This window comes from Panthera pardus, unplaced genomic scaffold, assembly GCF_024362965.1.
Source record: "Panthera pardus isolate Hobbes unplaced genomic scaffold, ASM2436296v1 HiC_scaffold_6, whole genome shotgun sequence".
Taxonomy (NCBI): domain Eukaryota; kingdom Metazoa; phylum Chordata; class Mammalia; order Carnivora; family Felidae; genus Panthera; species Panthera pardus.
This window is the reverse complement of record NW_026526991.1, coordinates 129988541-130000886: the sequence shown is the minus strand read 5'-3', so window position 1 is coordinate 130000886 and position 12346 is coordinate 129988541. Positions and strand designations below refer to the sequence as shown.

Genomic DNA, 12346 nt, shown 5'->3' with positions numbered 1-12346 from the left:
TCTATTTGAGAAGACAAAGTATTTTACACATAGGGAGAAATGTTCTTGTTGGATGTACTAAGACAGTGTGGGATGTCAAGGTAGAGTGAGATTCCTGACAGCTGTAGATTAGGTGGCATATTGTGGTTATACAAGAAAAAGTCCTGAGTAGCACGTAGTAGCAGAAAGACTGAGGGATGGTGAAAGGGTAATTCACAGCAGTGATCTAGAGTGTCAAAGTTTATTCCAGGCTCTTACTTGAAAGATAGAGTCGTAGCAGAAATAGAAAGTAAAGACAAGTGCAAACAACTTTCCTTCTGTCAATTAGACTTTCAATTTCACACATCTTTGCTGAAAGGAAATCATATTCATGAAACTACCTCATAATCTAGGGTCAAAACTGTATGTAAGTCAACCATTTGCAAGTCACTGTAGATGATGCCATCTAGCAGTTTATGGATAATAGGGAAGATTAGACAAGGATGAAAATGATTAATACAAAGTAGAATGAGGTAAGAATTACGTCATAGGATGTGAGGTTATAACTAGGGCAAACTGGATTTTCCCAAAGTGGCTAGAGCAGTATTTTGCTCCATCTGCCCTTCCAGAACCTTGCCACAACCACACCTAGAGGTAGAGTCAAACTTCCACCTCTCTTGAGATTGAGCAGGACTTTGTGGGTGCCTCTATGAATATGATACACTGAAAGTGATGTTGCGTCACTAACAAGGTCCCCCTTGGCACCCAGCAGCCATGTTGTGAGGAAGCCCAGGCAATGTGAAGAAGGACTGTGGAAATACTGGAACTGACAGCTTCAGCTGAGGTCTTAGCGCACAGCCAGCTGCAAATGCTGGACTTGTGAGAGAGCCTTCTGATTATTCAAATCCCCAGCCTTGGAGCTATCCCAGATGACCCCAATTAGAGCAGAGACCTGTGCATCCCCAGCCTAAATTGCCGTGTGTGTGTGTGTGTGTGTGTGTGTGTGTGTGTGTGTTCAAAGATAAATAATGCCCCACATGGGTTACAATGGTCAGGACAGCTTTTAATCAGTAGTATACTACTGCAGTAGAAAAGAGAGTCCTAAAGGGCTAGTATCCAAGAGCTCACCAAAGTCCACACTCAAAAAACAAATAATCCAGTGAAGAAATGGGCAGAAAACATGAATAGACACTTCTCTAAAGAAGACATCCAGATGGCCAACAGGCACATGAAAAGATGCTCAACGTCGCTCCTCATCAGGGAAATACAAATCAAAACCACACTCAGATGTCACCTCACGCCAGTCAGAGTGGCCAAAATGAACAAATCGGGAGACTATAGATGCTAGCGAGGATGTGGAGAAACGGGAACCCTCTTGCACTGTTGGTGGGAATGCAAACTGGTGCAGCCACTCTGGAAAAGTGGAGTTTCCTCAAAAAATTAAAAATAGACCTACCCTATGGCCCAGCAGTAGCACTGCTAGGAATTTACCCAAGGGATATAGGAGTACTGATGCATAGGGGCACTCGTACCCCAATGTTTATAGCAGCACTCTCAACAATAGCCAAAATGTGGAAAAGGCCTAAATGTCCATCAACTGATGAATGGATAAAGAAATTGTGGTTTATATATACAATGGAGTACCATGTGGCAATGAGAAAGAATGAAATATGGCCCTTGGTAGCAACGTGGATGGAACTGGAGAGGGTTATACTAAGTGAAATAAGCCATACAGAGAAAGACAGATACCATATATTTTCACTCTTATGTGGATCCTGAGAAACTGAACAGAAACCCATGGGGGAGGGGAAGGAAAAAAAAAGAAAAAAAAAGAGGTTAGAGTGGGAGAGAGAGCCAAAGCATAAGAGACTGTTAAAAACTGAGAACAAACTGAGGGTTGACGGGGGGTGGGAGGGAGGGGAGGGTAGGTGATGGGCATTGAAGAGGGCATTTTTGGGATGAGCACCGGGTGTTGCATGGAAACTAATTTGACAATAAATTTCATATAATAAAAAAAAAAAGAGAGTCCAGAGTGAGCTGAACTCAACTTTAATTTGTACAGAGGCAAGTGGAGTTTTAAAGGGAAATTAAAGGAACAGGGAGGGGGTGGGTGGGGCTCAGTAGAGTCAGGGAAGTGAAAAATTACAGAGAGCCGGAAGGAGGAAGGATTGGTCCATGTGACACCCTTGTGGGTTTGTTAGCTGGTGCTTCTGGAAGTTAGGCTCCTACCCTCCTCAGAGTCTGGGAGACAGAAACCCTTATCTTCAGGTGTTGGTAAATTCTTCTGGCAGTTTTGAGTTTTCCAAGGCAGATTCTCTAAGGGAGAGCTAATGTCATTTTAGGGATGGAGCTGTCAGAAATTTTGTTTCTGTTTTAGTCTCTCTAGTCCAAGGTAAAGCCTAATGGAGAAAGGGCTCATAGGAGGCTGGATGGAGTTTGGTCAAGGAGAAAAATTCTCTCTCTCTCTCTCTCTCTCTCTCTCTCTCTCACACACACACACACACACACACGAATAATTTGTTTCCTTCTTGGACACAGATCTAAGCATTAGAACAGATCACTGGATTTGGTGATTATGGGTCATTAGTGGCCTTTGAAATAGCTTGTTTTATTAGAAGTTAGAGCAGAAGTTACACTGCAGGGGGTTAAAATTGAGTTAGGAAGTACATTTGAACGGCTTCTGTGTGTCAATCTTGTCCTTTAATTTTCACACCTGTAGTTCGCAGCTATTATCCTTATTTTACTGATGTAGCTCAGAAAGGTTAATTGCCTAAAGGCATTAAGAAGGAGAGGAGGGATTTAACTGTGGGGCTGGCTGATTTCTAGGATTGCTTTCCTTTACACCACGCTGTCCAGGAAGGGTAAAGAGGACAAAATCCTGATCTCTGTATGTCAGAGAAGCTGAAGAAGGATCACGTGTAATAGTGGAAAGTTCATAAGCTATTAACCATAGCCAAAGTGTCACAGATTTTTGAAAGCTTCCAAGAAGTTCCGATAAGGCGAGAGCAAAATAAAAAAGGCTGTTAGGGTCAACACTGGTTCCCCGGACGGCTTAGCTCCACGTCTCAGGGCCGCGACCCTCGGGCGGCCGCTTTGGCCGGGTCTTGACCCGTCGCGCGGGGCGCCCGGGAGGCCTGGGCCGGACCAGCCGGTCGAGGAAACCGCCACTGCTTGACACCAAGCTCGCAGACGAGCTCACGCAGGAAAGGCTCCAGCCGCCATGGTCTCACCCAAGCTCCCGAAGCCCGCAGCAACGCGGGAGCACGCCCACAGGAGCGCCGGCGGTAGCCATGGCAACGCGCTGGGACTTCCGCCGCGCCTGCTGCCAACTGCCTGGGCCTCATCGGGGGGCGGGGCCGGGCGGGGCCGGCGCGCGGGTCACGTGGTCCAGGGCGGAGTCTGCGCGGGGCCGGCCGGAGCGCGTCGGGAGCGGGCGGCGAGACCCAAGCCGCGGGACCCGAGCGAAGGCAGTGCCGAGGCCGCTGTGCCCCGCCGGGCCGCCTCAGCCGCCGCCATGGGCAGTGAGTAGCGTCGGCGCGGCTCTCGCCGGGGTGTGGGCCCCGACGGGCTGCGGACGGTGGGGCGGGCGCCCGCCCGGGGTGGCCCAGCCTGGGGGCCGGAGAGGCACGGGCCGCGCCGGGCCGCTGCGGCGGGCGCGGGCCGGGGGCCTCCGCCGAGGCTCCTCCGGCGGTGCGGCCTTGCCCCGGCTGCCTGCGGGGGCCCGCACCCGGAGGCCCGGCGTTTGCGCTCGCTGGGTGGCGAGGAGCGGGGGACGGCGAGGGGAGGCCAGTGGTTTTGGGGGCGGGGAGTTAGGGAACCGAGTGAAACCTGGACCACTTCTGATTTTTCAGGAGCTTAGGAAGCTCGTATTTTTATTTCCAAATCACCCTTCCTTGGCGTGTTAGTTGGGATGAATAAAGTGCCCTGGCTTGTTTGGTTTTTTAGAAAGTGATGCATGGCATATATATATGTTAGGGGAGGAAAGAAGCGCGATTGGTAGCATAGCGTTTTCCCTAAAATTTTCATTTCAGTCATTTTGTAGCGTTTACTGAAAACTCACTGTGTGTCAGGCTGTATAAACCTCAGGGTAGGGACAAGGCCTTGAATTATGGGCATCTTTGAGGGCCATCTCCTAAACACTCAACACCACATGTATTCACATAGATACTTACATAGCTGTTCAGATGTTTGTTGGATGAGTGGGTAAGTGCAAACGGGAGCCGTGCCCCCATTGGCCAACTAGTGGACATTTAGAAAGGAAGTAGAGGAGACCCCTGACCTTGAATTTACAGTATAATCGGTGAAATTCTGCAACACAAGAATGGACAAGTGGCTGACCAAAGCATTGTTTGAACTCTCCAACACAAATGATCATAAAAAGCCAAGAAATCTGGGAGGGGATTTGGATTGAGGTGGGGCAGAAAAGGGATAAAGGGGTCTAGGAAGTTTCCCGATGTGATTAATATTTGTTTTGCATAGAGAATAATTCTTCCATAATTCAGATTTGCTTTCCAAATAGTCCAGAATCGTACTTGGGCAGTGAATATCTTCCCATGAGAATTTCTGAATTCTTTGGTCAGACATCAGTGACTGCCATCATTTTGAGAGTTTCGTGAGATGATCGAGTCAACTTTTGGTTAACTGTGAGAGCGTAATTTCTCAGGTCCGTGTTAAAACAATTTCGTGATGTTAGTATACAGAATGCAGTGTCTGTAGGGGAAGATGATCATAACTAATAGCTAGTTGTGCCTTCTTGTGTTTCTGCACATTTCAGACGCTGGCAAAGACTGAGAGAATATCATCTTCATTCTCCCGTTCTTTGGCAGGAATTGACTTAAGCTGTGCCAGAAGATAGTGTCTATCCTTAAAGAACCTTGGTTTATCTTACTTTTGTATATAATGAGTTCTCTGGGAAAGCAGTACTTTCTAATGAAAAGTAATTGTCATTTTCTGGGCTGATTATTACACATACACAAGTACTTTGAGATTATGTGGGAGAGCAACCAGGCAATGAGTGTTGACTTAGTGAAATGAAGTAGAGATTGTATGCTTCAAAAAGAGCTATCTATATAGCAGGTGTTTCCGCGATGTTTCTCACGTATCCATTTCAGCGTCTTTCCATCTAAAGTCAGTCCTGCAGTCTAGCCCATTTCCTGTTGTACTTTCCTCCTGTATTCCTCCTCTGGTAGGTCTTATTTTCTTCTCTGGCGTATTGTCTTGTGGGTAACGTAGTAGACTGCATTTGCTTCCTTTGATGTATTTTGATGCTCGTTGAATTATTCCTTTTCTATATATTATAAAGCTGGATTCAAGCATGAGGAAGCAAAATCTTGGTAAAAGAATGCTTGTATTGCTTCCACTGACTAAACCCTTAAACCTTTTGGATTCTTTTGTCCCTTGAATTATTTCTCTTCCCTGATGTATTTGAAATGGAGAACACCATGATTACTTTTGGAGGTAGGAATGGGATGGATTGCCATTGAGAGTTAGAGAACATTTGTATTTGTTTCTGTGAAAAGGTACATCTCTTTTTAAAAACTTTGTGATAGGGACATTTATTCTTTCTTTCTTTTTTTTTTTTTAACAGTCAAGTTTTTAGAAGTTATCAAACCTTTCTGTGCAGTTCTACCAGAAATTCAGAAACCTGAAAGGAAAGTAAGTATACCATTTTGGTAATATAGAGGGCAGCTAAATGACTTGTGCTCCTGATGGATTTACCATCCCCAACCCTTTTATGGTGTAATTGGAGAAATATTACCTGCTCCTCCTCGCAAGAGGCACAAAGTGAGTAAAACTAGTGTGGGCCAGTGTAGATCCAGATAGGTTATCTTGTGGTCTTAAAAATGACAGTTCTTTGAGGTTGACATTTCCAAACCAAGTGTTTCTTTGGCCTACCTGTTAGATAAGATACTCTTCTATCTCTGGTGATCCCACTGCGCTATGAATGACCCAGTCTGCTGGGTCACTTTGGAGGACTACAGCTGTTTTACATAAATGAATTAAATTGTGCAAGTATAGACCTCGCATTTCTTGATCATTCAGTACAAAGAAAAATTACAGAAATTTATTCAGAAAATAATGTGACTGCATCACATTGTTCTTCCATCACTGTACACTTTTGGAGCTAAGGTATTTAAATTCAGAAATAGTGTTAATCCCGAATGGCCAATTCCCAGACAGTCCTCTTCTGCTGTGCTTGTGATATCTCACAAAACTAATGGGAGAGGGATGTAGAAAGAAATAAGGAAAACTTGTGTTCATCTTATTGTTTTATTCACAAGCATATATATATATATATATATATATATATATATATATATATATAAATTTTTTTTTTTTTTTTTTATTGCTTTGAGGTTTTAAAAATAGTTGTTCCAGGTCCATGTTAGGTGTCCCAAGAAGCTCTAGCTTTTCATATTCCGCGAAATATTCGTAGCATATTATCATGGGCACCCCAGCTTTGCACAATGCTGTTAACTGAAGTGCATGCGTATTTGGTCTGTGTCTTGCATGTTGTCCTTTTTGGTTTCCGTTAACGTCGTGCGGTGTGATGGGGCCTGTATGTAACTTACTTAACTCTTGGAAAAGGAAAGAAAGTTATGTTCGAAAAGTTGAGCTGTTTGCTTTGGCTGCTACTAACTAGGTGAGAGTATTGTAATAGCAACTAATAGGAGCATGTCACGATGCGGAATGTTATGCTTTAATGTGGAATTTTGCCCTGTGATTGCGGTTTCCTGGTTTTGATGGCTCATCCTCATTTTGTTGTACAGATCCAGTTTAGAGAGAAGGTACTATGGACTGCTATAACTCTCTTCATTTTCTTAGTATGTTGTCAGGTATGTAAACCAAATACTAATTAGATATCTATGCAATTGTTGGAGGGTTTTGGTTGGTTAGAGTTTGAGAAACTTATTTTAGTTAAAACAATAAATACCATTTGAGCATTGTTATTTTTAATCTGACTTGGTGACGAAAATGGTTACCTTGTTCTAGTGTTTTTAGTAGTGGGTTTGAACATTTTTTCCTTTTTTTCTCTTAGCGTGCAGTTAATAATCTTTACCCACTTTTTTCTTGAGATTTTTTTGTCTTCCTGATTTAAGATGGATTTTTGTATATTAATGTGTTACACCTTTGACATATACATTGCAAATGTATTTTCTGTTTTGTTTGCCTTTAATCATGTTGTAAGTAGCATGTATTGATTTAAAAATCCCCCAAAGTCAAATACTAGAACCCCAGTGATATGCTGTATAAGTTGATGAAATTCAGTGATGCGTTTAAATGATATTTTGCAGAGATTAAGTTCACAAAATGAGAATAAATGTGACCTGTCCATGTCATGGGATTGTCGTGTGGATTAAATTAGATAATTTAGGTGAAAGTTTTTTGAGGATTTTGAAAAGCTATTGAGATACATATAAGGAAATATAAAAAAAAAAATTGTATTAGGAAGCAGTGGAGTACATTAAGTCCATAATCTGGGGAAAAGCTAAATATATTTTTTTGAAGAGTGAAATGATTTTATCATTAATATTTTACTACTGTATGTAGTTTAAAATTGTTTTGGGTGGTCAGGGAGAGAGAACTTTTTTAAAATATGGAAAAGTAGAAAAAATAATCTTATTTTTACCGCGTTTAACATCTTAGAAGTTCCCTTCCTCTCCATAAAAACAAAAAACAAAACACAAAACAAAAAAACCCACACAACTTTATGAAGGTATAATTTATGTATGGTAAAATACACTCATTTCTTAAGTGTACATTTTGAAGTATTTTGACAAATGTATACACCCACATATCTAGTACCTCAGTGGATATAGAACATTCTGTCACTCCAGAAAGTTCTGTGTAATCTGTCTTAGTCAGTTTTAACCTCACCCCCAGTGTCAGGCAAGCACCAATTTGCTTTCTGTACCTAGAATTTGATTCTTTTCTTTTCTTTTCTTTTCTTTTCTTTTCTTTTCTTTTCTTTTCTTTTGAATTTCACATAAGTGGAGTCATAGAGTGTTATTCCTCAGCGTCTGACTTCATCACTAGCTTTTTGAGGTTTGTCCATGTGTTTGGTGTACCAGTAATTCATCCCTGTTTCTGAGTAGTGTTCTGTTTTAGGACTATATCATGATTTGTTCATCTCTTGTTGGACATTTGGGTTTCCAAATTTTGGCTATAATAAAGTTGCTGTGAACAATCCTGTGCAAGACTGTGAATATTTCTTTTCCTTTTTCTTGGGTGAATACCTAGAAGTAGAATTGCTGGATTGTATGGCAATTATAGGTTCAGCTTTATAAGAAATTGTCAAACTTTTTTCTAAGTGGTTGTCCTGTTTTATATTTTCACCAGTTACGGATAGGAGTTCCATTTCTCTGCGTCCTTGCCTACCCTTGATACTGTTCGGCAGTTCAGTACTAGTCCTCTAACGGGTAGGGTTTTAATTTGCATTGCCCTGATAAATGATGTTGAAGTTTTAATGTGCATTTCCCTGCTAAATGATATTGAGCAACTTTTTCATGTACTTATCAGGTGTTTAGCTTCTGTGAAGTATCTTTTTCAAATCTTGTGCCCATTGAAAATAATTACATTATTGTCCATTGAATTGTATGCATTGTAAAATATTTTCTGGATTAAGTCCTTTCTCAGATGTATGTACTGTGAATATTTTCTCCTAGTCTATAGCTTGGCTCTTCATTTTCTTAATATCTTTTGAAGAGCAAACATCCTAAGTTTTGATCAAGTCCTTTGATGGTCCATGGTGTTTGTTTCTGAGAAATTTTTGCCTCTTCTAAGGTGGTGAAAATTTTCTCCTGTGTTCTTCTAAATATTTTACAGTTTTAGCTTGTATGCTTTGGTCTGTGATGTATTCCAAGTTAATTTTTGTGTTAGGGCATAAGGTAAGGTTGGTATTCATTTTTTTTCTGTATAGATAGCAAGTTGTTGAAAGGCTGCCCATTCTTCATTGAATTACCTTGGCATCTTTGTTGAAAATCAGTTAGCCATATAAGCATGGATATATTTCTGTACTCTGTTCCGTTCCACTGATGTATATTCCATGATTGTTATGGGCAACCACACTGATTACTGTAGCTTTATATTAAGTCCTGTAATCAGGTCATAAAAATCCTCCAACTTTGTTTTTCCTTTTCAAAATGGTTTTTGGCTTAAGTAGGTTCTTAATATTTCCATATAGATTTTAGAGTCAGCTTTGTCAGTTGTTACACGAAAGCTTGCTGAGATTATGGTTTTATTGCTTTGACTCTATAGATAAGTTTAGAGAAAATTACCGTGTCGACAGTATTGAATCTTCTAATCCAAGAGTCAGCAAACGTTCTGTAAAGGGCTAGGTGGTAAATATTTTAAGCTTGGCAGCTAGAACCCAAGAACCATAAGAACTGTGTTGCTCAAAAACTGTGGCATTTCTCACGACTGTTTTCATGCAGTAAATTAATTTATGCATTTTATATTACTGTATTATTTATTTTTTTCCCTACAGTATGATTGCACAGTTGCCAAGCTGTGTTTTTTGTCTTTCTCATGCTTGGGCAGTTCTGCTGGTGATTTCTTGATTCTTTTACCACTGAATCTCAGGTTTATTTTCCCCTCCCAGCCACAGTTAAAGGGCTTGGGGTCTCCTGTTCTACCCATTTTTCTTTGACCTGAGGGAATGGCGGGAGGGGTGATGAACCGTGAGAAGCGCAGCGAATGCTCCCTGCGCTCTGCTCTCTGTCTTCTCCTGGGTGGTTCTCACCATGCGACTGAGGAGGGCTCTGTTCGTTCCTAACCTCAGATCAGGTCCCTGTTTCCCAACTCAGGGCAGCCCTGTAATTGTCAGTTGGACCAGCAGAGAGCCCCACCGCTCACTTCTCTCATCCGTTTCTTCCCAGCTGCTGTTTCTACTCCCTTCTAACCAAAGGAGGCAAAAAAGATAAGGCTGTCGTGCAGATTGCTGTTCTCCAGGTTTGGAATGTTGTGGGAATTGTGAGGAATCTCTTGCCTTCCATTGTGATGGTTGGAGCCGCCTTGGTGCTGAGTCTCTATCTACTTCTCAGTTGTCTATGGTTTTCTCGTGCCCGTGACCACTAGTGCTTCAAGTTTACGATTCTTTTCTTCTTTGGCTGTTTTACAGATTTTTTTTTTCCTTTTTCTTTTTCCTTAGCTTTTTTCAGTTGTATTAGCTTTTACTATTTTACACGTTTTAAAAAATCGTGTTTTCTTATGCACTGGGGAGGATATTGTGTAACTGAATTGCAGCTCACCACCTTAGCCCAGAAGTATTTTGCTTGGCTTTCCATTCCCACTGCCTTTGGAAATCCCTACTGCTAATTTTCTTTTGTCTACCTTATCGGTTGAGGGTTTTCATTAAAATATAGAATGCTTCTCTGAAGTACTGTACTGTATCTTGTCAAGTTGAAACTGATTATTGTATGTAATTTAGGGCAAAATCCGGAACTTTGTAACTGTGATGGTCACAGAAAATAGCTCCTGTTGCTGCCCAAATACTGTTGTACGTAAACCTATAGCTATGGATTTTACTAAGAGGAATAAAATTAGACACTGAGTTTAATAATCCTGTTGACTACAGGAAAGGAGGGAATGCCCTTACTTAGGGGAGTTTGGCTCACTTTTTCTTGTTCAGTGTCCCACAAATTGTCTAATTGTGGAGGAAATGGCCATCTCCATCAGGTGCAGTTAAGGAAAGTAATTTGACTGATTGACCTCTTTCCACTTAGGGAATGTTGTGATGTAGACTGTCCTATAGTGTTAGTTTTAATACAATAACTTCCTTCCTCCCTGTTTCTCACGTTAGCTGAAGACCATCTGCAGCATTAGGGTACGTGTAAAATATCCATGCTTCTTGCTTCACCAGTTTTGCTTACCCAGCTAATAAATCCAGACATCTAGAGAGGTTTAGGTTGACCAGATGGGTCATTCACCATTGTTGGCAGCATCTTTTGGAACTTAAAAAAGAAAAGCAGCTTTATTATAAAGAAGGTTTTTGAGATTGGAAATGTATTTTTCTTTTGTGTCTGATCTCCACATGGGGAGGGGAGGGGTATGGCCTGGTGCTGTGTCCTAAACATTGGTCATATAATACAAAACGTTCTGAAGTTAAGAATTTATTTTGTTTTCTGATTAAAAATTAAGACGCACTCACTATAGAAAACTTGACCAATGCTGAAAAGAATAAAGTCAACCATAATCCTACCCCTACAGATTAGTATTCTTCAAGATTGTAAATATTTACACTTAGTTTTATCTTCTGAACATATTTTATAGTGTTGAACTTTTATTCATACAATTCCACACCTTTCTTTTTATCCCGGGGTTTCTCCGCAATGGCGCTGAATTTTAGGCCAGTCAGTTCTTCGTTGTGGGGGCACTGCAGGATGTTAGCACCCCTGACCCCTACCCACTAGATGCCAGTAGCATCTCCCTTCAAGTTGTAACAATTGTCTTCAGATAGCGCCAAATGTCCCCTGGGAGGTAAAATTGCCCCAGGTTGATAACAACAGTGTCATACTTACTGTTGCAAAATAAGCACTTCTGTATGCTATTATAAGCTGCTTTATATAAGTTTCAGTGGCTGAATAATATTCCACTGTATGTATAATCCTCAGTCTTACATTGGGAGTGTGACTGGCTGTTCTTAGTACCCATAGCTTAGCAAAATTATTTTATGACTAGGTAGATATATCCTATAATTTATAGGTTGTGGTATCTTTTTAAAATATTTATTATTGGGGTGCCTGGGTGGCGCAGTCGGTTAAGCGTCCGACTTCAGCCAGGTCACGATCTCGCGGTCCGTGAGTTCGAGCCCCGCGTCGGGCTCTGGGCTGATGGCTCGGAGCCTGGAGCCTGTTTCCGATTCTGTGTCTCCCTCTCTTTCTGCCCCTCCCCCGTTCATGCTCTGTCTCTCTCTGTCCCAAAAATCAATAAAAAACGTTGAAAAAAAAATTAAAAAAAAATTTATTATTAAAAAATTTTCTTTAATGTTTATTTATTTTTGAGAGAGAGACAGAGAGGGAGAGGGGAAGGGCCAGAGAGAAAGGGAGGCAAAGAATCTGAAGCAGGCTCCAGGCTCCATGCTGTCAGCACAGAGCCAGTGCAGGGCTCAAACTCATGAACCACGAGATCGTGACCTGAGCCAAGGCTCAGGATCATGACTGAGCCACCCAGGTGCCTGGAAATGTTTCTTTATTTATTTTGAGAGAGAGAGAGAGACAGAGAGAGAGAAAATGAGCAGAAGAGGGGCAGAGAGAATCCCAAGCAGGCTCTGTGCTGTCATCACAGAGCCCGATGTGGTGCTTGATCTCACTACTGTGAGATCATGACCTGAGCTGAAATCAAGAGTTGGACGCTTAACTGAGTGAGCCACCCAGGTGCCCTGGTAGGG

At 41.8% G+C, this 12346-nt stretch overlaps 1 protein-coding gene across 3 annotated transcripts in view; it reads left to right on the top strand.

The window, feature by feature from the left end:
• Nucleotides 1–3347: 3347 nt before the first annotated feature.
• SEC61A2 (SEC61 translocon subunit alpha 2) overlaps nucleotides 3348–12346 on the top strand; it is a 32496-nt gene continuing 23497 nt past the window's right edge. Inside the window, exons 1-3 of one of the 3 annotated variants that reach the window (XM_019460781.2) lie at nucleotides 3348–3479; nucleotides 5546–5613; nucleotides 6729–6794. In XM_019460781.2, coding sequence (XP_019316326.1) covers nucleotides 3473–3479; nucleotides 5546–5613; nucleotides 6729–6794 — 141 coding nt within the window. In that variant the 5' untranslated portion in view covers nucleotides 3348–3472. The remainder of the gene's footprint in view (nucleotides 3480–5545; nucleotides 5614–6728; nucleotides 6795–12346) is intronic. The other 2 variants (XM_053895302.1, XM_053895301.1) reach the window with 2 other exon arrangements.